Source organism: Eptesicus fuscus, chromosome 17 (genome assembly GCF_027574615.1).
Source record: "Eptesicus fuscus isolate TK198812 chromosome 17, DD_ASM_mEF_20220401, whole genome shotgun sequence".
In the NCBI taxonomy this organism is placed as follows: domain Eukaryota; kingdom Metazoa; phylum Chordata; class Mammalia; order Chiroptera; family Vespertilionidae; genus Eptesicus; species Eptesicus fuscus.
The window spans coordinates 20,037,654-20,064,750 of record NC_072489.1 but is presented as its reverse complement, the minus strand read 5'-3'; the positions used below and the strand labels follow the sequence as shown (position 1 = coordinate 20,064,750).

The 27,097-nt window shown below is 39.5% G+C and overlaps 1 protein-coding gene across 4 annotated transcripts in view; it reads left to right on the top strand.

Annotated features, from left to right (window-relative positions):
- The window catches only part of VPS26A (VPS26 retromer complex component A), a 29,884-nt gene extending 3,492 nt beyond the window's left edge, over nt 1-26,392 (top strand). For 2 of the 4 annotated variants that reach the window (XM_008145436.3, XM_008145435.3), the window contains exons 2-9: nt 2,653-2,802; nt 8,743-8,818; nt 9,775-9,931; nt 10,555-10,719; nt 13,539-13,645; nt 17,707-17,775; nt 19,884-20,026; nt 25,967-26,392. In XM_008145436.3, the coding sequence (XP_008143658.1) occupies nt 2,653-2,802; nt 8,743-8,818; nt 9,775-9,931; nt 10,555-10,719; nt 13,539-13,645; nt 17,707-17,775; nt 19,884-20,026; nt 25,967-26,080 (981 nt within the window). In that variant the 3' untranslated portion in view covers nt 26,081-26,392. Of the gene's footprint in view, nt 1-2,652; nt 2,803-8,742; nt 8,819-9,774; nt 9,932-10,554; nt 10,720-13,538; nt 13,646-17,706; nt 17,776-19,883; nt 20,027-25,966 lie in introns of those variants that run through there. The other 2 variants (XM_054728773.1, XM_054728774.1) reach the window with 2 other exon arrangements.
- Nucleotides 26,393-27,097: the final 705 nt, after the last annotated feature.

Genomic DNA, 27,097 nt, shown 5'->3' with positions numbered 1-27,097 from the left:
TCTTCTACCCTTTCATAATTGCTACACACACACACACACACACACACACACACACCACAACCCCCACACACCCCAGCTCAGTGCTTTTACACATTGTTCATAATTAGTAAATATCAGATGACTGATATTGAGCTGCTGTACATTCTCAAATCTGTAGCGCTTCGGAGAAAATACACTATTTTGAGCAAGTTTTGAATTTAAAACTTCGGGTATTAAAAGCTAACTAGGAGCCCTAGCCTGTTTGGCTCAGTGGATAGAGTGTTGGCCTGTAGACTGAAGGGTCCCAGGTTTGATTCCTGTCAATGGCATATGCCTGGGTTGCAGGCTCGATCCCCAGCAGGGGACGTGCAGGAGGTAGCCAATCAATGCTTCTCTCTCATCATTGATGTTTCTCTCTCTCTCTGAAATCAATAAAATAAATATATATATAAAAGCTAACTAGGATCCCTGGCTGGTGTGGCTCAGTTTGGTTGGGTGTCGTCGCCTCAGTTCCCTGTCAGGGCACATGCCTGGGTTTCAGATCCCCAGTAGGGGGCCTGCAGGAAGCAGCGGATCCATGTTTATCTCTCACACCCATGTCTCTCTACCTCTCTTCCTCTCCCTTCTCTTTCTAAAAATCAGTAAAACTTTTTTTTTTTTTAAAGAAAGCAGATAAAAATCCCAACTCATGTTAGCTAACAATATGGCATTGGGGATACAGCGTGAAGAAAGTAGATAAAAACCCCCTCTCACATGAGCTAACAACACAGTAAGAAAAAGTACAGAATAATCAAAAGTAGGTGTTGTGAGATCTAAATTTGGAGAATCCAATTTTGATTAGGAAGTTAGGGAAAGCCTCTTTATGGACATGAGTCAAACTGAGACTGAAAAGATGAATTAGTTAGGTTAAGGATACTTGATCTAGGTCAAGAAGGAGAGTGGCAAATTTGATGAACTTGGATCGGTTGAGGCATGTGTGGCTGGAGAGATGGATAGAGCCAAATAATATGTAGGCCATGTGAGGAAATAGTGCGTGCGTGTGTGTGTGTGTGTGTGTGTGTGTGTGAAATAACATTTCAGCCCAGCCAGTGTGTCTTAGTGGTTGAGCATGGACCTATGAACCAGGAGGTCATGCCCAGATTCCGGGCTCGATCCCCCGTAGGGTGGGGCGTGCAGGAGGCAACCAATGAATGATTCTTATTGATGTTTCTACCTCTCCCTCTCCCTCCCTATCTGAAATCAATAAAAATATATTTTAAAAAAACATTTCACTGAAGTAAACATTAGCTATATAAAAGTGCACAAATATGTGTATAGCTGGATGAATTTTCACAAAGTAGAACATACCTGTGTATAAAGCACTCAGCTAAAAACAAACAGAACACGACTAGCAGCACCCAGAAGTTCTCTTAGTGCTTTCTCCAACCAGTTCCTGACTTCTAGAACTATAATGGGTGTTACATTTTTTTGACTTAATAAATGGAATCATATAGTGTGTATTTTTGTGTCTGGCCTCTTTCACTTGACATTATATGTGTGAGATTCATGCTTGTTTGTGGCTGTATCTCATTCCATTGCTCACTGTATGACTATAGACTCAAATTTATGTATCCATTCTTTTGTTAATGTATATTTGGATTGTTAACTATTTGGGGCTATTGTGAACAGCGATGGTTGTGAACATTCTTATACTGTCTCCTGGTTCATGTATATAAGAGTTTCTGTTTAGGTAGATACCTAGGGATGTAATTGGTGGGTCATGGGATATGTTTAGCTTTACCAGATAATGCCACCTATTTTTTAAATAGGTGTTCTCATTTATACTATCACCAGCACACTAAAGGATTTTAAACAGAACGATGATCAGATTTATGTTTTTAAACGATCTCTCTGGATGTTAGGGCAGAGTAAAAAGGGATATAGGAAACAGGATAGGAGATTGTTATCTGTAAATTTTTTAAAAGAATAGAAAACTAGCTTTTGTAAATGACAAAAATAATCCACAACTAAATCTGATTATTGGAGTTACTAATGGATTTTGTATTACTAGTATGCTTTGACAATCAAAAGCAATTGATCTTTGTCCCTTATAGTCTGTCATATTCAGGATTTACAGAACAAGGCTTATACATTTTCTTTGGAAAAATTCACAGAAATTTAATTTTTCTCTTCCATTAGACCCAGTTTTATTCCAAGGGCTTACACAATGTAACACTTCTTGTTCAGTCTTATATAGAAGTAGATTTTACAGAAAGTAGTACACCATAATAATTCATTTGGATTTGTACAAGTAATTTGGATTTATGGGTTCTGCTATAATGAAAGAACCTTATAGAAGTATAACTAAAGATAACTTCAATGCAGATTTTAGATTTCTGGTATATGTATTTGATTATAGTGGTTATGTATGTAAATGATTAAAATTATAGCATGTTTAAATTTGTGTAGTTTTTGTCTTTTTATTGTAAAAAATTTAACATGAATTTATCTTAAATTATTTAGTGTACAGTATTAACAGTATTTACATTATTGTGTTAAATTTAAATTCTTATTTCCTATGAATTCACAGATTTACAGTCTCTTTAATTGTAGGTCATAGGTAATTAAATTTGAATTATAAAACATAGCAACTGAGAAAACATGATCATTATGAGCATTTTTCTTTTATTTCAGAGTTTTCTTGGCGGCTTTTTTGGTCCCATTTGTGAGATTGATGTTGTCCTTAATGATGGGGAAACCAGGAAAATGGCGGAAATGAAAACTGAAGATGGCAAAGTAGAAAAACACTATCTTTTCTATGATGGGGAATCTGTTTCAGGAAAGGTAAATCGTTTGTTTGTAGGATGCTAGAATTAGTCACCAAAGTGGTATCTGCTGTTTCTAAATATGAATGATCTTTTAGAGATGGAATTTTTTTTTTTGGAGGGTCAGCTAAAAACCTTGCTTTATTAGAACATTTACAGGAAAGATTCTTAAACTAGAAGAGTTACAGCGACAGAGTTTAAATTAAATTGTGTGCAAAATTTTGTGTTTGTGACTATCTGCTTCTGACAGTTTCTCCAATGGGGCTGCAATCCATGCAAAATTTGTTGAGTTATAGAGATTAAGGATAATTCCCTAGTATACCTTTGTAAATCTTTCTTTCTCATTCTTTGTAGCTTATCTCTGTACTACTACCATTGTATCTCTCATTTCTTGGTACCCTGTGGAGGAGTATGTTTGGAATGTGTCTCTGCATGGTCAGATACATTTATAATACCTTCTATAAGGTTTCACTTTCCTTTTCCTTATCAAGTGATGTATAAGATTCTTTTTTTTAATGTATAGGATTCTTATACCTTAGGGAATCAAGTCATTAGTCTGTGATACTTAGGAATGGTAATACCGTAGACAAAGTCAAGCCATAAAACACTTGAAATAGTTTTTTTAGTATAAAATATGAGAGGTTTTTCTTCCCTGCTTATTAAAGTAATATAGACACATATTAAACAATTTGGAAAATAAAATAACTATAATGCCATCATCTGGAAAGAATTCACTGTTAAAATTTGAGTGTGCTTCTTCCTAGTCTCTGCATTAATTAATTAATGTTTATGTATATATAGTATATTAAGCATACTTTTTTCTTTTTAATATGTTTTTATTGATTTCAGAGAGGAAAAGAGAGGGAGAGAGAGAGAGAAACATCAATGATGAGAGATAGTCATTGATTGGCTGCCTCCTGCATGCCCCACACTGGGGAGCGAGCCCACAAACTGGGCATATGGCCTGACCGGGAATTGATCCGTGACCTCCTGCATCATAGGTTGATGCTCAACCACTGAGCCATGCCAGCCGGGCACTATTTTCCTATTTTTGGATATTTAAGTAGTTTTTCTTTTTCTTTTTTCTCATTTTTTTCATATGGCTTACAATGTGTCACCATATCTTTGGTAATACAGACGTCTATATACATAAATTTTTCTCCAAAATTTTGTAGGATAAGATTATTTCCTTTTTTAAAAAAACATTTTTTTATTGATTTTAGAGAGAGAGAAAGGGAGAGGGAGAGATAGAGAAACATCAATCTGAGGGAGAAACATTGGTTGGCTCCTGCACCCCGATTGGGGACTCAACCATCAACCTGGGCATATGCCCTGACTGGGAATCGCCCAGTCCCGATAGGCCGGATCCCATCAGCAAGCTAACCTACCGATCGGAGTGTCTGCCCCCTGGTGGTCAGTGCGCATCATAGCTACTGGTTGAACAGTCTCTTAGGCTTTTATATATATACTAGAGGCCTGGTGCATGAAATTCATGCACTCGGAGGGGAGAGGGTCTCTCAGCCAGGCCTGTGCCCTCTCACAGTCTGGGAGCCCTCAGGGGATGTGCCCCGGGGAGCAGGCCTAAGCCAGCAGTCGGACATCCTTAGCGCTGCTGCGAATGCTGGAGAGACTCCCACCACCGCCACTGCGCTCACCAGTCATGAGCCCAGCGCAGGGCTTCTGGCTGAGTGATGCTCTCTCTGTGGGAGCACACTGACCACCAGGGGGCAGCTCTGTGTTGAGCATCTGCCCCCTTGTGGTCAGTGCGCATCATAGCGATCGGTCATTCCACCATTCGGTAGATTTGCATATTAGCCTTTTATTATATAGGATAGATAGTCCCAAGTTTGTCTACTGTGGTTACTTACTCATAGCAAAAGGACAATAGTAATTTTAAATTGGAGAAACTTGGAGGGTTACCTTGACCAAGTGATCATAGTTAACATCACCAGTATTAGAACAAACTGGCATCATGTGCTTCCTAATAAGATACACTAAGAAGGACACAACTTCACTTCTGTGGTGTTCTTGCCAAAAGTGTAAAAGGTGAGTCTGATAAAACATCAAACAAGCCTAAATTGAGGGACATTCTATATGGTAACTGACCTGTATTCTTAAAAAACATGAAGGTCAGGAAAGGCAATGACTGAGGAATGTTCTAGATTAAAGGAGACTGAGAGACATCTACACTAATAAAAGAGAAAGATGCAAATTGACTGTACCTTCGCAACGCCCACCAGCCAATCAGGAGTGAGTATGCAAATTAACACAACAAAGATGGCGGGTTAATTTGCATACACAGGCGCCGAGCGGCTGGGGGCGGGACACAGGCATTCTGCACCGCCCCAGCTGCTCCGGGCCTCTGGGCAGCTTGGGAAGGTGGAAAGGTGGCCCCCGGCCAGAGCGAAGGCAGTGCCAGCAGCCAGGGGAAGGAAGGCCCATTCTTGCACGAATCTTCGTGCTTCGGGCCTCTGGTAACTATATGTAACGTGTGAAACTGGATTGGAGCCTGGCTAGCAGGAAAAAAGGATATAAAGTACATTATTAGGACAGTTGATGGAATTTGAATATAGACTATGGAATGTTAAACTTTCCTGGTTTTGATAATTGTACTGTGATTATGTAAGAGAAAGTCCATTTTCTTAGCAGGTACACATGAAGCGTTTTGGGTAGAAGGGCATGATGTCTCCAATTTATTCTTGGTTATGAAGAAAAGTATGTATATATGCATGCATATGTGTACATATAGGGAAGATGATAAAGCATATGGGACCAAATATAAGCACATCTGATGGGTCTGAGTAAAGGTTATGTGAGATTTCCTGTGCTGTTCTTGCAACTTTTCTGTTAGTTTGAAATTATAATAAACGTTAAAAAATAATACACTGAGTTGGTGTTAAAATTCTTTAGCCCAGCTCACTACCATAATTTCACTTATTTTTCTATGCTCCATTGCAGAATAGCTTTTAAACCAGTATACTTAATTATGCCTTCCTATTCTGGGATTCTTCAGATTCCTCAGTAGCTTGAATTAGGCTTAAAATCTATATATATATAAAAAGCCAGCGACCGTAATGCCGGAACGACCAGTTGCTATGACGCCCACTGCGCCAGCGAACCCAGCCTGATTGGGGGGTGGGGCCAGCCTGCAAACCCTCAGTGGCCCCAAGCCCAGGCCAGCCCCGCCCCCCCAGCAGGGACCCCCACCCCAATTGAGGGTGTGGCTGGCCTGCCAACCCTTGGCAGCCCCAAGCCGAGGCTGGCCCTGCCCCCAGTGGGGACTCCCACCCTGATCGGGGGCATGGTTAGCCTGGGCGAGGGGCCGTGGGCGGTTTACAGGCTGGCCACGTGACCAATTGGGGTGGAGGTCCCTGCTGGGGGCAGAGCCAGCCTGCAAACCCCCGGCGGCCCCTCGTCCAGGCTGGCCCTGCCCCCCAGCGGGGACCCCCCCACCCCGATCCGGGGCTCCCACTTGTGCACCAGACCTCTATCCTATGACCGCTGGACCAGTCACTATGAGGCGCACTGACCACCTCTTGGTCTCTTTCCCCACCTGGCAGGTTCCGATTGCCTGATGGCCACCCGCGGAAGGGGCAGGGCTGGCGAGCGAGCAGGAACAGCTAACCTCTCGGTCCCTTCCCCTGGCCGTCAGGCACCGATCACCCCATGGCACTCAACGCAGGAGCTGCCCCCTGGTGGTCAGTGCGCTCCCACAGGGGGAGTGCTGCTCAGCCAGAAGCCAGGGTCACATCTGGCGAGCGTAGTGGTGGTGGTGGGAGTCTCTCCCACCTCCTCTGTAGGCGGGTGGTAAGGGGTGAGGGGTCTCAGACACACACACACACACACACACACACACACACACTCACGGGAAAAAACCCTGGAGAACTACCAAGAAGAAAACAAAATTATAATCCAAAAGTAGCTGCTGTTAAGAGAATTTGTTTTCTGTAATTTTAAAAAATATAATTGGCATTATAGTTGTATACAGTTTGACCATGCTTCCTTCATGTAACATATCATGCACATCTTCCCACATCATTAAAAATTCTTTGACCATATTATTTTTAAATTTTAATAATATTTCATTATATGATGTACCACAATTTAATTATTCTTTTTCTGAGATATTAATTTGGAAGGCAAGTAACTAACTCATCCTAGTTACAAATATGAAAGATAGAGAAGAGTGATTATTTTAATTAAGTAATTGGACCTCTTTTTTTTTTTTTTTTATTGGTCCTTGATTTCCATTATCTTTTTAGAAGCATTGTTGGGAAAAAAGCATTAAAGAGTCACATTACCAATATTTTCTATAGTAAAGAATATGTTGTTTTTATTAGCTAATCCTTAAACATTTGGAATTTTATTTTAATATGCGTGTAACGTATTTTTTGGCGTATAAAACGACTGGGCATATAAGATTTTCCTGGGTTAAAAAGTTGTCTTATACGCCGGAAAATACGGTAATTTCTTAAGTCTTTGTATTGCTTTATGTCTTTTTTGAAATCCTTTTACATACCGTATTTTCTGGCGTATAAGACGACTTTTTAACCCAGGATAATCATACGCCCAGTCGTCTTATACGCCAGAAAATACGGTACTTTACAGATATTTTGTCAAATTAAGATTTTATAAAATTAAGATTTTTAATAGGATGAAAGGTATAACCTGTTCCAGAATTGGGCATGTATTGGTATGAACTTAGGCTAGTGATATATAGCAAATAATAAAACTATTAAAAATGTGTTCCAATTGTGAAAAAAAAATTAAGATTTTCATTTGGCAGAGATGAATTTTGGGATTTTGAGATTATATATTTTATCTCATAAGTATGTAAGACAAATCATATTCAAAATTTAAATCTTTAGACATTACTAGTATGTTTTTAAGATGAGTAGCACACACAGAACAGAAGCATTGCTTTTAAGGTTAGGAATTAGCCTATATAATAAAAGCCCAGTGACCAAATGGCGGAACGACCAGAATGACTGCTTGACCAGTCATTATGACACACACTGACCACCAGGGGGCAGATGCTCAATGCAGGAGCTCCCCCTGGTGGTCAGTGCACTGCCACAGTGGGAGCGCCACTCGGCTGACTGGGATGAGCGGCTGCTCCCACTGCAAACCCTGGGCCGATGGACAGGAACCGGGGCTGCCATCGTCACCTCCTTGCCCCAGGCTCCTCCTCCCCTCTCCCTGCTGCCTCCTCTGGACGCCTGAAGGCCGTGCAGCGCTGCCTCTGGGCTGGTGGAGCTGACCCTGGAGGCTTGGAGGCGGGTTCAAGGCCGCTGCAGGACTGAGGCCTACTCCGCTGCCTCTCAGTGCTATTGTCCCTGGGCCTGCCCTGACCGGGTTCCCTGGAGAGGCGAGTGCTCTGGCTCCACAAAGATGCTAGATCAGGGAGCAGCTGCTCAGAGGGCGGGTCCACAGCCGCTTGGCTGATGGCTGACTGGGATGAGCGGAGCTCCTACAGCGGGCAATCCCCACAGGCCATGCCCCCACCAGTGCACGAATCCCATGCACCAGGCCTCTAGTAACAAGATAATCTTGGTTACAAAAGGCTGCAAGTGATCTTTTAGATCAATTCTTGGAATTAATGATTACCTTACATTAAAATGCTTTTGTTGTAGGATTGTATAACTATTTGACTAGAAAACACATTTGAATAGTTGAAAGTTTTCCCCCTTTTTTGATTAAATATTTCTAGTTCTCCAGATATAAGAAGGATTTCTTCCTAAAAAAGCAGAAATTCTAAGGGTATGTGTAAGTAATAGGTTCATTAGTGATTGTATCTGAGTAAGTTATATGTTCTGTAGTCATGATTTAGGTATTTGGTGGTGTCTCAAACTTCAGAAATAAATACCTGAAATTCTTACACATTGCTTTCATCTGGAAGGAATCAACTGGTAGGCCCATTCAAAGGATTAACATCTCGTAAAATTTCATGTTTTGGCAGGTAAACCTAGCCTTTAAGCAACCTGGAAAGAGGCTAGAACACCAAGGAATTAGAATTGAATTTGTAGGTCAAATTGGTGAGTTGTAAAAATAGTATTACTTTTTTTCTTTGATAACTGAGTTTGAAGAGGATTGAATTTAGCACTTAAATAATTAAATTAGAGTTTAGCTTTGTAGAAGGAATTGATTTTGTTTAATAAAAGGAATTATTTTATAAACATTAAATCATGTTTCTTTGAATTGTTTGACTCATCTGCTTTTATTGTTAAAATTAATTACTAAACATGAAAGGAGTTATGTAACCTACCAGCCTTGAAAAATAATTCAGCTAAATTATTTGACTCATTGAAATTTCTATCTGCCTCAATTTTTTTCACCAGCTTTACTCACAATTATATGTCACCTTCATCCATCACTTTCTAATTACCCATGCCATTTGTCTTCCTAATCTAGTGTGTGCCTGTAGCCACTCATCTGTCAACAGAAAATTCTGTGTGAAAGGAAAGATGTAGTTTCTTATTGACCTATATCAACTTGTGTACATTTCCATACATATATTTTAGAGACATTCTTGATTTAGCAGTATAACTATAAATTTTTGGTACTGCAGATTCAGGAAAGAGGAAATAGGTCTTTATAATACTGTATATATAGCTAGGTTTTAAATCTAAGTTTTATTGTATATTTTTAAAGTATCATAATTGGAATGGATGGGTGCTTATTCACATTATCTATTCTTGATGAGATTATACTTGAGCAAATTATAGTAATTAACTGATAGTTGATTTTAGTTTTTTGTATATTATAGTTTTATCAATTTGCCTAACAAAGCAAAAGAATAAAACACTTTTTGCCTCGAAGGGAGGAAGTTCAAATAATTGCTGGAAATTTGTCTTAAGTTAGCTTCATATTGGGCAAACCCTCACTACATTAAAGGAATGAATTTATTTTTATTTGCTTTGGAGGTAGAAGTTTGAGTTTTAATGAAATGATACTAAATATAATTGGTCTTTTGCTTTTTAAAATTTCTTAGAACTTTTCAATGACAAGAGTAATACTCACGAATTTGTAAACCTAGTGAAAGAACTAGCCTTACCTGGAGAATTGACCCAGAGCAGAAGTTATGATTTTGAATTTATGCAAGTTGAAAAGCCATATGAATCTTACATCGGTGCCAATGTCCGCTTGAGGTATGAATTAGGTGTATTAGGAACTGTAGACAGAGTCAAAACTACAAAATAATGGTTGCCGCTGAATGTCTTAATAGAACGTCTGTTATAATTCTGGACTGGAAGACTTAAGGTTTTTAGAAATTTTGTCAAATATTTTGTTTTGTCTGGCTAATGCTAATCTTCTGAGATAATAAGAGCCTCCTATCATTATAGATTTAGAGAACCCCATTATGAGAAGTCTTAGTCATATACTTCGTTTATATGAATTGTTCCTTAGGTACTTTATTTGTTGTGTAAATGGATTACCCTCTAAATCCATTAGTTTCCCAACAGATCTCATTTACTGTATGATTAAGGAGTGGTCTAGAGAGATTTCCTCCAGTAGGCTTGATGCTAGCACTCCAAATTCATCTAAAAAGTATGTACACTAGTCTTAAAATTGAACTGTTGTGTTTTGTTTTTTTGTTTTGTTTTCATGGTGGGGGCATTTATTTAAAAATTAGAATTCCTTCATGAAATAAATGAAGTTGATCCCAAAAGATTTCTAGCAAGGAGAAAGCTGAGTAAACAGTTAATGTTTGGTTTTTTAAAACACTGAAACTTATAGGATATTTAACTTGACTTTTCTATTAACTTTATAGGTATTTTCTTAAAGTGACAATAGTAAGAAGACTGACAGACTTGGTAAAAGAATATGATCTTATTGTTCACCAGCTTGCTACCTACCCTGATGTTAACAACTCTATTAAGATGGAAGTGGGCATTGAAGATTGTTTACACATAGAATTTGAATATAATAAATCAAAGTAAGTACCTTTCACAAACAGCTTAAATGTTCAGGGAAAATTAAGAAGTAATCTTTTCAGGTTTTTGTAAATTGGTCAAAATGAGGGTAGAATTGACATGAATCTGCTGTTAACAGACCAACAGAAACTCTGAGCTGAAATAAACTTTAGTAGGAGTTTGTTCTGGCTTCTGACTCAGTGCAAGTGTTTTTCATATTCTATTCCTAGTAAATTTCCATTTGGTCATTTTTTATAGAGCATCTTACGATCTCAGAAGGCAACTAAACCTTATGTCTAAAAATTTATTTTACTGGCCCGACATCATTTTAGCCTGGTCATTTTTTAAAAACTAAACAAAAATACATTTTTTCTGACAACATAAACAATAAATATATTGTCATTATTGAAAATTTTGATAATGAGGGAAAGTCAAGGGAAATAAAAATATCACAAATTTTCACTTTTACCATTTAACCACAATTAATATATTCTCATATATTTTTCTATGTAAAAGGGAGAGGTGTATATGTTTATATATGTTGTATTTTTATAGAAATGGGCTCTTTTTAAAAAATATATATTTTTATTGATTTCAGAGAGGAAGGGAAAGGGAGAAATAGAAACATCAGCCGAAACCGGTTTGGCTCGGTGGATAGAGCGTTGGCCTGCGGATTGAAGGGTCCCAGGTTCAATTCTGGTCAAGGGCACATGCCCGGGGTTGCAGGCTCGATTCCCAGTAGGGGGCGTGCAGGAGGCAGCTCATCGATGATTCTCTCATCATTGATGTTTCTATCTCTCCCTCTCTGAAATAAAAAAAAAAGAAAAGGTAGATTTTAAAAAATTATCATTTTTAATGTGACTATACTCTTATATCTAAGAAATACTAATAATTCATTAATATCTTCACATACCCAGTCAGTGTTCACATTTCCGTAAATTGTCTCATGCAGGGTTTGTTCAAATCAGAATTCAAACAAGATTTGTTCATATCCAGTGCATCCAAACACATTGAATTTGGTTGGTTGACTCTTAAATGTAATTTATAGGTTTCCCCCTATTTTTTTCATTAAATTTTTTTCATTAAAGTTTATTTGTTGAAGAAATGGATGTATACACTCTTTTATCTCCTTCCTGCACACTCTTCTCACATGATTTTTATTAGTTGCCACTCCACAGTTTTTTTTTTAAAGAATTGTCTTTGCAACTTTATTGACAATCAATTGACCATGTATGTATATTACTAGAGTGTTCCTTCTTTTTTAAAAAAATATATTTTTATTGATTTCAGAGAGGAAGGGAGAGGGTGAGAGAGATAGAAGCATCAATGATGAGAGAGAATCATTGATTGGTTGTCTCCTGCACACCCCCTACTAAGGATTGAGCCTGCAAACCGGGCATGTGCCCTGACCTGGAATCGAACTTGGGACCCTTCCGTCCGCAGGCTGATGTTCTATCCACTGAGCCAAACCAGCTAGGGCCACTCCCCAGTTTTTTATCACTGAAAATGTGATATATATCCTTCAGAGTCTTAAATTATATTGTTGATAAAATTATTAGATAGTTTAGGACCTAAAAACTTATCACTGGGATCCTCTTTTCAGACTGACATAATTGCATTAGTTAACTCCTGGGATATTATTTGGGAGAAAGCTTATAAAGACCGTTGGGTATTGTAGGAATTCCCAGTTTATTACCACTTCATTTCAAGGTACTTGGGAAAGATCTTTTTTAAAATATATTTTATTGATTTTTTACAGAGAGGAAGGGAGAGGGATAGAGAGAACATCGATGAGAGAAACATCGATCAGCTGCCTCCTGCATACTCCCCCCTGGGTATGTGCCCGTAACCAAGGTACATGCCCTTGACCGGAATCGAACCTGGGACCCTTGAGTCTGCTGGCTGACGCTTTATCCACTGAGCCAAACCGGTTAGGGTGAAAGATCTTTGATTATTAGATATTACAGCAACAAACTCAACTAGGGAGTTTCTCTTTGAGGCCAGGTGATTTGTTAGCTACACTATTCTAGCACTCAGAGTAACAATGACACTAAACTCTTGTGTACAGTTTTTGTTCAAAAACATCTTCATACACCAAATTAATATTTCAAGCATAAGAATCTTAGTTTTCCATGCTTAAGTTCTTTGGAAACTAAGTTAACCTCTGGGTAAGGAACAGTAATCAGGCTCAGGGGTCCTCAAACTACGGCCCGCGTGCCACATGCGGCCCGCCAAGAACATTTATCTGGCCCGCCGGGTGTTTTTGCCGCTGCTGCCTGTCCTGCTTAGCAGCCGACTTAGCAGTGTGCATAGGAATTTGTTCATAGTTTTTTTTTAAACTATAGTCCGGCCCTCCAACGATCTGAGGGACAGTGAACTGGCCCCCTGTTTAAAAGTTTGAGGACCCCTGGGCTAATTCTTCCTTTTGAGATGTATTGAAGTGAAGTAAAAGTTTGAGTCCTTATTTTTATAGTACAGTTAATGTGCTGCATAACAACATTTTGGTCAGCAACACACCTCATATACAACAGTGGTATACCATAAACCTCAGTGTGTAGGCTATACCATCTAGGTTTGTGTAGTGCACCCTATGATGTTTGCACAACAGAGTCCCCTAATGATGTGTTCTTAGAACATTTCCCCATCATTAAGCAGCACACACTGTAAAATGATTAATACTTTTTTGAAAAAGAGGAACATTAAACAATATGAATAGTCAAAATGGTATTCTTACATAGCTATTAATCTAAAGATGTCTAACAAAGCCTTTCAGGACTTATTTTACTCTTTTTCTTTGTTTTTTAAATATTTGGTATAAGTGAGATATATTCTTCCTCCAAAGGTATCATTTAAAGGATGTGATTGTTGGAAAAATTTACTTCTTATTAGTAAGAATAAAAATCCAACACATGGAGTTACAACTGATCAAAAAAGAGATCACAGGAATTGGTAAGTTGAAAGAGTATTTGAATGAAAATTCCTGTTTAGTTGAAATTTTAAAATCTTAAAATATTATTTGAACGTAAAATTCATATTAGATATTAACTTTGATAACTTAATATTGCTGGCAGTAAGTCACTCATTTATGTTTTTTTTAATTTGATTTTTGAATACAGTAGTTCCCCCTTATCCATGGGGGATACATTTTAACTAATTAATTAACTAATTCATTAATTATTGTTAATCCTCGCCTGAGGATATTTTCCATTGATTTTTAGAGAGAGTGGAAAGGAGGGAGGGGGGGAGAGAGAGAGAGTGAGGGAGAGAGAAAGAGACATCAGTGGGAGAGAGACAAATTGATTGGTTGCCTCCTGAACATATCCCCACTGGGGCTGGGGATTGAACCTGCAACCCAGGCATGTACCCTTGACCGGGAATTGAACCCACACCCCTTTGGTGCAGGAGTCGACGCTCTAACCAGTGACCAACACTGGCCAGGGGCTAGGGGATACATTTCAAGACTGAAGTGGATGCCTGAAACTACAGATAGTACTGGACCCTATATATACTTTTTTTTTCTATGCATACAGATTTATGGTAAAGTTTATAAGTTAGGCATAGTAAGAGATGAATGATAAAGAACAATTATAACATTATACTATAATAAAATTATCTGAATGTGTCTCTCTTAGAATGTCTTACTGTACAGTATTTACCTTTCTTGTGATCATGTGAGATGCTACAATGCCTATGTGATGGGATGAAGGGAGCTGAATGATGTAGGCATGGTGACATAGTGTAAGGTACTGTAAGGGTTACTTGAACACAAGCACTGCAACACCAAGCACTGCCTGTGTGTGTACATGTGTACTAAGTGACGAACAGGCAGCTTATATAGCGTGGATACAGTGGACAAAAATGATTCATGTCCCAGGCAGAATGGAGTGGGACTGCACGAGATTTCATCATGCTACTCAGAACAGCGAGCAATTTAAAACTTACGAATTGTTTATTTCTGGAATTTTCCATTTAATATTTTTGGACCATGGTTGACTGCAGGTAACTAAAAAAATTTCACATGGTTCAAAAATAGAGTATAAGACACTGTTCAGTAAAAAATGTCCTCTATTTTTGTACTCCAGCTGCTCATAGGTAATACATTTGTAAGTTTTTAAATCCTTCTAGACTTTTTTTTTTTTTAAATATGGTTTATTGATTTTTTACAGAGAGGAAGGGAGAGGGATAGAGAGTTAGAAACATCGATGAGAGAGAAACATCTATCAGCTGCCTCCTGCACACCCCCCACTGGGGATGTGCCCGCAACCAAGGTACATGCCCTTGACCGGAATCGAACCTGGGACCTTTCAGTCTGCAGGCTGACGCTCTATCCACTGAGCCAAACCGGTTTCGGCCTTCTAGACTTTCTTTTTGCCCAACATTTTATCGTAGCAGCTGCTCTTCTGGTTTTGCTATGCAGCCCAAGGACAACAAGAAGAAGGAAGATGCTAGAGAGTCGGCCAAGAAAGACAAATCTGGGGGCAAGGCCAAAAGAAATGGTCCAAAGGCAAAGTTCGGGCCAAGCTCAATAACCTTGTCTTGTTTGACAAAGTGACATATGACAAACTGTAAGGAAGTTCCCAACTACAAGCTTATAAGCCCACTGTTATCTCTTGAAAGACTGAAGATCCAGGGTTCCTTGGCCAGGGCAGCCCTTAAGGAGCTCCTTAGTAAAGGACTTACTAGTTTCCCGCCATGGCAGGTACTCAGTTAAGCAAAGGTTGCAGGTTCGATGTCCCTTCAGGGCACATACAAGAAGCAATCAATGAATGCATAAATAAGTGGAACAGCAAATCAATGTCTCAATCCCCTCTCTCTCTCTCTCTCTCTCTCTCTCTCTCTCTCTCTCTCTCTCTCTCTCCCTCTCTCTCTCTCTCTCTCCCTCCCCCCACTCCCCCCCGCCCCCGCCCTCTCTCTCTCTCCCCACCCACTTCCCTTCTCTTTATAAAAATCAGTAGCACAAACAATGATCTAGTTTCAAATCACAGCTCAAGTAGTTTACACCAGAAACACCAAAGGTGGGGGTGTCCCAGCTGCTGGTAAAGATGCGTGAACAACAGGTTCGTCTCACCAGCTGTTCATTTTGAAAAATAAAAATTAAATGAAATAATTCCTTCTATTTATGCATTTATATGTAAGTTCCTCTGTGTTATAGCCCCCCTTTTCAGTTAAATGGTTACATACAATACACACGTGCTTTTTCACTTAGTAATGTATCTTAGAGATCTTCCCTATCAATACATAAGAAAGAACACTTCATCTTTTTTTATAGTATTCCATTCGATGTATGTACTAGTATTTAACCACTCTGCTATTGGTATGCATACAGGTTGTTTCCAGTCTTCTGTTATTACAAAAAGTGCTTCAGTTAATGTCATTTTGCCTGTGTGTGTGTATATGTGTGTGCAAGATAAAATCTTAGAAGTGGAATTGCTATTTCAAAGAGTATATTCATTTTTAATTTTGATACACAATACCAGTTTGCCCTCTTTAGGGTTTGTAACAATTTGCATCTACCAGCAATGAATGTAGGGAGTGCCTTTTCCCCCCTCTATTCTCACCAGCACAAGGTTATAACATTTTTAGCTGATCTCATGAGTAGGGGGAAGAAGTTTTCCATTGTTACTTGAATTTAACTTGCTCATTCTGGGTGAGGGTGAGCATCTTTTCATATGTATAAAAGCCATTTGTATTTCTTCTATAAACTGCCTATCCAAATCCTTTGCCCCATTTCCATTGGATTACTAGTCTTTTCATATTTGTAGAAACTATGTATTAGGGAAATCAATATCTTTTTCTGTTAAGAGCAGAAAAAAAAAAATTTCCCCAGATTGTCTTGCTATGGTGCTTTATGCCATGTAGAAGTTCTTGATATTTATTTAGTTTATTAGGTTTTCTTTTTATGGACTTTGGGTTTTATGACAGTTCTTTTTCACACAGAGGTTCTAAGAATTTTCTTAGCTTGATTTTACTAAAATAATACATTATAGTTTAGGGATTTTGTTTAAATTGTTAAATCATTTGGAATTTGTCTTGATGTAAGCTATGAAGTATGGATCCAACTTTACTTTTTCCAGATGGCTGACCAGTTGTCCCCAAATCACTTATTGGTTCATAAACTGCTTTTTAATTTTGTTTAGTATATAGATTTAGTTTGTCCCCTTTAGCTCTGTTAGTTTTTTGGCTGAAAATAATTTTAGGTAACACTTTTTAAGAATGTATAATTGGTAATCATAATGATAAACATTTATGATTTCTTAATCTCTATGTTTCACTTGCTAATAAAAAGTTAGTTATTGCCCTAACCGGTTTGGCTCAGTGGATAGAGTGTCGGTCTGCAGACTGAAGGGTCCCAGGTTCGATTCCGGTCAAGGGCATGTACCTTGGTTGCGGGCACATCCCCCAGTGGGAGGTGTGCAGGAGGCAGCTGATCGATGTTTCTCTCTCATCGATGTTTCTAACTCTCTCTTCTCCCTTCCTCTCTGTAAAAAATTAATAAAACATATTTTTTAAAAAGTTAGTTATTTAAAGACATTAAAACCAAACTTCAAGTTCCCATTTGTTTTAAAAATTGTTTATTGAAACATTTTTTCTGAGTATTAAAAATTGTTTGATTCTAGAAAATTTTAAAAAATAATCTATAGTCATAATCCAGAATAGACTTTAGTCTTTGCATGTGTGGCTCAGTGGTTGGAAGCCACCGTTTGATACCTGGAATCAACCAGGAAGCCACCATTTGATTCCTGGTCAGGGCACATGTCCGGGTTGTGGGCTCGATCCCCATTGTAGTGTGTGCAGGAGGTTGCCGATCAATGACTCTCTCTTATCATTGATGTTTCTCTCTCTCTCTCTCCCTCTCCTTTCTTCTCTGAAATCAATTAAAAAAAAAAAAAGAATGGTCAACATTTTCACAAAATAGAAAGATAAATTAGTACTAAAATATAGTAGGAAAATGAGAAGAACTGGAAATTATATTATGGAAATATTTAATATCATTTACATTATTGCACTAGGACCCAGTACCACAACAGAAACAGAAACAATTGCTAAATATGAAATAATGGATGGTGCACCAGTCAAAGGTAACACTTTTCATTTGTTTCTTTTGTGTTATAGGTAGTGCAAACAGCAGTGTTCATGACAGTTTTGTTTGAAAGTATTTACGTAGTATAAGAATCTTTGTGAATTCTTAAAATGATTTTCTTTAATGATGGTTTTCAAGATCATCTTTGTATATATACTGAGAAGATTATAATAGTACTTTATAGTCTGAAATAAGGTTTAATTTTTTTACTGTTTACATTTAGAATTTAGAAGGCATGCATATCTTCTCTAGTTCTGAATTTGTAATATTTTTATTGTAGTCTGTTATAATAGTTCCTCTCTGTAAATCTTTTTGATTCTTGCTGAACATAAGGTGAAATATAGGTGAGCATTAATTCCTGTGGGATTCTAGAGTCCTTATAGCCCCCAAGAATATAAGCAGGTTTCATTACTAGATAATCTTCAGTGTGTAAAATAATAAAGCCAATATTTATCATTTTAAATGTATGCCTTTGGCTTTTTCTAACTCTGTTAGTAATTACTTCAAAAAGTAGCTATTGTTTATTGAGTGCCAACTCTACTGCCAGGTGTTCTAAAGTTCGCTGCCACCCTTTGAGTTGGGTGGTGGTATTCCTTCTGTCACAGATGAAACCAAGATGCAGAGGGGTTAAAAAACCTGTTAAAGGTGATAGTGTAGAGGAGGCAGAACTTGACTTCTACCCATCTTAGATTTTTAGCTGGGACTGTTGAACAAAAAGATTACTAAGAGAAGAAGAGAGTTTGCTTAACGTATGCAGTGCACATTGTGCAGGAGAAACCTCAACAAAACATAACTCAAAGTGGTGGCTTAGAATTTCAGTTTATAATATAGCATCTTCAGAAGGACAGTAAATTTGGACAGCAATGACTAGACAAAGAAAGTAAATTTTAGGCTCCTAAGGGCAGCAAACCGGGGGGGGGGGGGGGGGGGGGGGGAGTGTAAATACATGGGAGGAAACTGATGATTCCTTTGGTGCCATCCCTGGGCTGATGAATCTGTCTCCATTAAAGGAAAATTTGTATCCTGCCTTTAGGCAGAAAAGGGAGAGGCATTTCTGCTTTTGCTGCTGCTTAATTGCCTTTGGCTCAAAATAATGTCAGAGGCATATTTTGTGGTGACATATCTGGTTTCCTTCAGCAGCTAATCATTGCAGAGTTGGAGTTTGAACCCAGTGCTTTCTGACTCCAGGCCCCTGTGTGTGTGCTGTTATATTATGCAATATTACTTTGTAAAATTCCAGCAGTCACAAATTTTTATATAAAACGATGCGTTTTATATCTCAGGAAATAGATGTGTACAAGAAATTTATTATATAAAAAGATTCCAAACAATATGCAAAGAGAAGCCATGAGAATCTGAATAGCAACCTTTTTTTTTTTTTTTTTTTGTAATAAAGGTATGTCATCATTCTGAACATGTTTGTTGCTTTGGATAAATTAGTAATAAGTATACAAGAATTTACACACATGATTAGAAATTATGGTAAACTTAGTGAAAACAGAAGATAAAACCACTAAAGCAGCACTTGCCTGCTGGCACTGTTCTAAGCCTTTTATATCTAGTGTTAACCCATATACTAGTAGTCTTAACAAAGTCTTTATAAGATGGGTGTTATTGGTTCCCATTTCACGTATGAGGAACTCGAAACAGAATTGTTAAGTAATTTGGTGAAGGTCATGTATCCAGTAGACGGTAGAGTTGGGATTAGAATTTAGGCATTCTGGCGCCAGAACAGTGGTTCTCATCTAGGGGCAGTTTTGCCACCATCACCCCTCCCTGCTCACTACCCCCACCCCTAGGAGATTTGGCAATACTTGGAGACATTTTTGGTTGTCACACTTGGGAAATGCTGCTGGAATCTTGTGGGTAGAGGCCAGGGATGCTGCTAAACTTCTTACAGTGCATAGGACCTTACCCACACCAAAGAATTAACAAGCTCAAAATGTTAATAGTGCCAAGGCTGAGAAACCCTGGTTTAAAGTTTTACTTATGCTGCCCACTCAGGAGGAATGGAAGCATTGGTATCTTCTCTATAAAGATTAGTTCTGGTTATGTGACTATATTTAATAATCTTTTAGAATTGAGTGGAAATTGCTTTTCTTTCAGGTGAATCAATTCCAATAAGACTATTTTTAGCGGGATATGACCCAACTCCAACAATGAGAGATGTGAACAAAAAATTTTCAGTAAGGTACTTTTTGAATCTGGTCCTTGTTGATGAGGAAGACAGAAGGTACTTCAAGCAGCAGGTATTGTGCTACCCAGGCTGGTATTTTGTTCAGTGGCAGTTATAAAAACACCTGGACAAACTCATATTTCTAAGTTTTATTATACTGAGCAAGTGGGTTAATAATAAGTAAGTGAAAACCTGTCAGTATGATAAGGAAGTAGGCATGAATGGAATTGTATTGTGATAGATCTCGTCCCAATCATTCTACAAGACTCTGGAATGGGCTACAATTTAGCAGGGCTTTTATTTTTCTCAAGAGTTTTGTTTTTTATAAAAGCAATACCCGCTATTTGTAAAAAAACAAAACAGCACACACAGAAAAAACAAAGAAACAGGCAATAAAGAACAAATTGAAGTAAAGGTCATCAAAAATTCTAATATTCCAGACAAAATTGTGCATGTGTTTAGAACACATAAAGCATGTTCTTTACTTTTTCACTCAGCAGTGTCTTGAACATCTTTCCTTTATTAATATAAATTTCCATTAACATTTTTAATGACTGAATTAACTTGATGGATTTTGGAGTTTCCCTTATTTTCTTATTCTATTATAAATGTCCATGAGATGACCCAAATTTAATACTTTTATATATAAAATGTTTATCACAAAACTTGTTCTCATTTCAAAATCAAAGCCTTTGGTGAATTTTGAATGAAGATTGTGATTAGAATTTTTTAAAAATATATTTTTATTGATTTCAGAGAGGAAGGGAAAGAGAGGGAGAGAGAGAAACATCAATGATGAGAGAAGAATCATTGATTGGCTGCCTCCTTCACACCTCCTGCTGGGGATCGAGTCCGCAACCTGGGCACATGCCCTTGACCAGAATCAAACCTGGGACCCTTCATTCTGAAGGCTGATGCTCTATCCACTGAGCCAAACTGGCTAAGGCTGTGATTAGAATTTTTAAAAATATATAAGACAGATATAGAAACATCAATGACGAGAATCATTGATCAGCTGCCTGCTGGGGATCAAGCCTGCAATCCCAGCTTGTGTTCTGACTGGGAGTCAGAGGGTGACCTCCTGTTTCATAGGTCAACACTCCACCACTGCACCACCGGCCAGGCTAGAATTTTATTTTTTTGTATTCTGAACCAGATTACTAAGTATTTGCATGTCAGTTGAGTGTTCAAAACGAATTAGAAATTATTTTGTGCTGAGTACTATGAAGAATACAAAAACTACCTTTTATATAAACATGGATTAGCCTCAAGGTTTATACATTGCACATATATGGGAAAAAATTATCTAAGTTAAATAACAGAAAACTTAATAGTTTGACAGTAATTTAGAAGACAAAATTTATTCCATTCTATATACTGTGTAATTAAACATAGGTAATTTATAATTTTAAAATAGATTACATGAAATTTACAATTTCCAAATCAGTTGTGACTCTGCTGAATAAGTATATTGCTTCCCATGGGCATTCATTTGGATGTTTAAATTCTGATGTTGGTTAAAAAAACAACAATCCCCAAAACAGCCTGTCATGGCTTTATGTAGAAAACAATTTTAGGAATTCAGAAGAGAAGAGCTCTCAGGGTAGATTGGTTGGGGCCAGGTTTAGATATGCTGAGGAATAGTGTTGAAAAATATATAGGGGAAGATACAGGGCAAGCTTATTTGGAGTGTGTTGGTGGCAGAGAGTAACTCAGTTTGGCTGGTGGGGGATGGGGATGTAGAGAGGGAAGGGAGTGATGTTGTATATTGGATAAAGGTTTTGGAGGACCTTGAATGCCTGCTTGGAGGTTGTCCTGTAGGCACTGAGAACTATTGAGCAATCCAAGCACTGTTTTAGATTAATCTGGTAGTGATAGGAAGGATGAATTAGAAAGGAGCCTCAGGCAAGTGAGGCATTGATCTACCAAAAGGTATTTTAGTATCGAAGACTGAAGTGACAGGGCTTGAACTTGGATAAGGGCGTTGGAACAGCAAACCAAAGAACAGATTTATTCTTTTTTTTGTTTTTCTTTCTTTTTTTAAAATATATTTTATTGATTTTTTACAGAGAGGAAGGGAGAGGGATAGAGAGCTAGAAACATCGATGAGAGAGAAACATCGACCAGCTGCCTCCTGCACACCCCCCACCGGGGATGTGCCCACAACCAATGTACATGCCCTTGACCGGAATCGAACCCAGGACCTTCCAGTCCGCAGACCAACCCTCTATCCACTGAGCCAAACCAGTTTCGGCTTGTTTTTGTTTTTAAATCTTTATTGTACAGACTAGTGGCCCGGCGCACGAAATTCGTGCACATTAAAAGGGGATTAATTAGAGGAAATAATTTAATATTGCTATTTGCCCTTTCTCTATCATAGAAGTGTCAGAGATGAAAGAAAATTAGTAAAATATAAATGAAAACCTTCCTCCTATCAGAGAGTCAAGTCCCCACCCACCCACATGCGCCTCAAAATCGCATGAGACCCAGACCCGGCCGGCCCCTGCCCCCATTGGGCTAGATCCAGACCTGGCTAGTCCCACCCTTGCCAAGCCCCACTGGGCAGGGGGCATAGCCTCAGGTCCCCTGGCCCAGCGCCAGGACGGGGGCATTGTCTGAGGTCCCCCAGCCTAGACCAGGGCGGGGGGCATGCCTTCAGGTCCCCCGTCAAGCCCCACCAGGTGGGGGTGGGCACAACCTCAGGTCCCCCGTCAAGCCCCGTTGGGCGGGGGGTGCAGCCTGAGTTCCCCCGACCCAGCACTGGGGGGTGCATCTTGAGGTCCCCCGTCAAGCCCCGCTGGGTGGAGGTCTCCTGTCAAGCCCCGCCAGGCAGGGGCACAGCCTCAGGTCCCCTGGCCCAGTGCCAAGGCGGGAGGCACGGCCTGAGGTCTCCTGTCAAGCCCAGCCAGTAAGGGGTGGGTACAGCCTCAGGTCCCCTGGCCTGGTGCTGGGGTGGAGGGCACGGCCTGAATTCCCCTGACCCAGCACTGGGGGTGCACCTTGAGGTCCCTTGTCAAGCCCTGCTGGGTGGGGGGCATGGCCTGAGGTCCCCTGTCAAGCCCCACCTGGTGGAGGGCGTGGCCTGAGGTCCCCCAGCCTGGCGCTGGGGCAGAGGGAGCAGCCTGAGGTCCCCTAGCCCAGCACCAGGACGGGAAGCGCACCTTGAGGTCCCCCATCAAGCCCCGCCGGGTGGGGGGCATGGCCTCAGGTCTCCCGTCAAGCTCTGCCGGGTGGGGGTTGTGGCCTCAGGTCCCCTGTCAAGCCCTACGGGGGTGGGGGAGGGTGTAGCCTCTGGTCCCTGCTGATTGCTCGTTAAGGCTCCTTATGGGAACTTGGCTTCAGCTGTGGGTGCAGCCATCTTTGTGATGGAGTGATGGTCAATTAGCATATTCCCTCTTTATTAGATAGGATTATTACAGTTGTTCCTCTTTTTTCCTCCCATAGCTCCCCTCCACCCAGTTTTCACCCCACCCCATGCCCTTACCCGCCCCCCCGTCCTCATTCATAGGTGTACAGTTTTTGTCCAGTCTCTTCCCGCACCCCCCACACCCCTTTCTCCCGATTCTATTATATTCGCAAGATTATTCTGTTCATCAGACTTTTTATTCACTTGAATTTTAGATTCACTTGTTGATAGATATGCATTTGTTGTTCATAATATTTATCTTTACCTTTTTCTTCTTCATCCTCTTCTTAAAGAACACCTTTCAGCATTTCATATAATACTGGTTTGGCGGTGAAGAACTCCTTTAGCTTTTTCTTATCTGTGAAGCTCTTTATCTCCCCTTCAATTCTGAATGATAGCTTTGCTGGGTAGAGTAATCTTGGTTGTAGGTTCTTGCTGTTCATCACTTTGTATATTTCTTGCCACTCCCGTCTGGCCTGCATAGTTTCTGTCGAGAAATCAGCTGACAATCGTATGGGTACTCCCTTGTATGTAACTAACTGTTTTTCTCTTGCTGCTTTTAATATTCTCTCTTTGTCTTTTGCTCTTGGCATTTTAATTATGATGTGTGTTGGTGTGGTCCTCTTTGGATTCCTTTTGTTTGGGGTTCTCTGTGCTTCCTGGACTTCTAGGTCTATTTCTTTCACTAGGTGGGGGAAGTTTTCTGTTATTATTTCTTCAAATAGATTTTCAGTATCTTGCTCTCTCTCTTCTTCTGGCACCCCCATAATTTGGATGTTAGTACGCTTGAAGTTGTCCCAGAGGCTCCTTACACTATCTTCATATTTTTGGATTCTTTTTGCTTTTCTGGTTGGGTGTTTTTTGCTTCTTTGTATTTCAAATCTTTGACTTGATTCTTGGGATCCTCTAGTCTGCTGTTGGATCTCTGTATATTATTTTTTATTTCAGTCAGTGTATGCTTAATTTCTAGTTTGTCCTTTTTCATATCCTCGAGGGTCTCACTAAATTTATCAGCCTTTTCTAGAAAATTCTTGAAAAAACCTTATAACCGTGGTTTTGAACTCTATATCCAGTGGTTTGCTTTCCTCCATTTCTTTCATTTGTGACCTGTTTCTTTGTCTCCGCATTTTGGCTGCTTCCCTGTGTTGATAGAGTGGCTTTGTATACTAGGTGTCCTATAGGGCCCAGTGGCTCAGCCTCCCCAGTTACCTGAGGTGGACACTCTTGGTGCACCCCTTTGTGGGCTGTGTGCATATCTTGTTGTAGTTAAGCCTTGATTGTTGTTGGTATCACTGGGGGGAATTGACCTCCAGGCCAATTGGCTGTGAGGATCAGCTGTGTCTACCATGGGAGAACTTCTGTGCTGGAGACACCCTTATGAGGCAAGACTTGCTTCAGTGGGGCTTTGGTGCTCACTGAGTCTTCCCCCTGAGTGTGTCCTTTATGGATCTGAGGAGTTGTAATCTGGATAGTCCTACACTGACCCCTGGGTACACTGGCTCTTGGATCTCCAAGGAGGTGCTAATTTAGCCTCTGTCTGAGGCCACCCAGCAGGAGCTACAGAGAGATCTGCAGAGTCCTCTTCTTTGTTTGGGTTTTGGAGGTGCCCAGATGAGGCCTAGCTGTGAAAATGCAAGCTGCTGTGGGGCCTTGGACCTTCTTTTGGATGTTCTGGGTCTCTCTGACTCAGTTGCAGTTTGTTAGGTAAGTTTAGATTTCAAAGGACCAGGCCATTCATATGCAAAAGCCTCTGTGCACAGCTTGGATGGGACGGAGTCTCAGGGCAGAGCAAACAGCAGTGGCTTCCTGTCAGCCCTGCCCTAAGAGGCCCCCAGGTCTCCGTGTCCCTCGGTAATTGCTGCAAGCACTTCTGAGAGAAAGCCACCCTCGAGTTTCGCCCGCTGCTAGACAGTCCAGCTTCTCCCCGTATGAGTCTGGGTCCCCAGAGTCTCGCCCGGAACTGGAGTTCAGAGCATTCAGGAGCTTGTGTCTCCCTCCTGCTTGAAAAAGACAGCCGTGTACTCAGTTGCCAGCCCTCTCCGTGCGTGCCTGCGTACCTCTGCACTTTACTTCCGCAGCTCCTCCGAGTCTCAGTGTGCTTTTCTCTTCCCTTCTAGTTGTAGAATTTCCACTCAGCCAGCCTTCCTGTGGTTCTGGATGATGTCCGTTTTGTCTTTTAGTTGTAGTTTTAACCCTTTGCACTCGCTTGCTTTTTTTCTCGAGCTGCTACCGATGCTAACCATGTCGAGTCACACTTGACATCCAAGTGCAAAAGGTTAAAGTGGTTGTGCAAGGCAGCAAGTTCAGTTGTTTATCTATGCCGCCATCTTGGTTTCTCCCCAGATTTATTCTTTAAATCAGTAGTAGCTAGAATTTTGTGCCACATTAGATTGGTGATGGTAGTGTGCATGTGTGCTGGTGGAGGCAGAGTTCGCAGAAAGGACATTCCAAGATTAGAACTATAAGAAAGTAAGTCAATCAGGGCTTTAGTAGGGACGAATTTCATTTTGTTTTGGTTAAAATAGAAATGGCAGCATTTTCATGATGAAAATTTAAGGCATAATATGAGAACATTGATTTGTTGTTATCTTGTATTTCTTTTACTAGGAGATCATTTTATGGAGAAAAGCTCCTGAAAAACTGAGGAAACAGAGAACAAACTTTCACCAGCGATTTGAATCACCAGAATCACAGGCCTCTCCTGAACAGCCTGAAATGTGAACTGAATAGGAGAAAAAAATAAAAATAAAAACTCTTAGAACTGTTGAGATTAAGTTTGGCTGATTAAAGATGGTTGCAGCATGAAGCAGGGGGAAGGCCAAAAGTCCATGTATAATAGTCTTCCTTTATCTTACAGTGCTGCATTTATTTTATGATATAACTAAATATTCTTACATGTACTACATTTAAAAAAGTGCTTTCTTTGAAACACTGGAACTTTCTTAAGCTGCCGTTTTGTTTTTTTACTGCACACTTTGATGATAAGCACTCATATATGCATCAGTATAAACATTAAAGATTTTCATGAGTAGGCTGGCAATTGTAATTTTGCTTTCTTTATGCATAATGTAAACCAATTTCTTCTATTTCATGCCAATAATTACCTCTTACCTTCTACATACAAAATTAAATATTTTGTGTTCAAATAAAATTGGAAAACCTGAGTGGCCCTTACATCCTACAGAGATTTAAAACATGGCATCTTAATATTTTTGAGTACTACATTTATGTTCTTACATGTATATTTGAGAAATGCAAATGGAATGTTTCACTGTAAGTGCTTCTGAGTCTACCATTCCAAAGCTTCCTGAGTTTTATTCTTTGAAGTCTTCTGTGGTAAGAATATTAACGTTTTCCTCGCAGAAATCATGTGGCATGTCCTTTACAGCCTTTTTTTTTTTTTCTGTCATGCTAAGTAACCATTCTGCTACTACTATCCAGCAGGTACACTGTATGTTTTCTGCAATGTCGAGTTGCGTCTATGTTGGCATTTAGAATTTGTTAAAACTCTATAATTTTTCTGTTAATTCTTTGAAAAAAAATTTTTTTAAGGAATCCTTTTACCACATACATGCAAATATAATTTTCTTGACTTTACAAATATTCTCTTCCCTTTGAAGGTAAGAATTTGAGGATGGGGGTGATTTAGGTGGACCTGTTAATAAGCATATAGTTATCCAGATCTGGGACAATATCATGTTTGTTAAATTGGAACTTGGGCTCGTTCAAACTCAATTT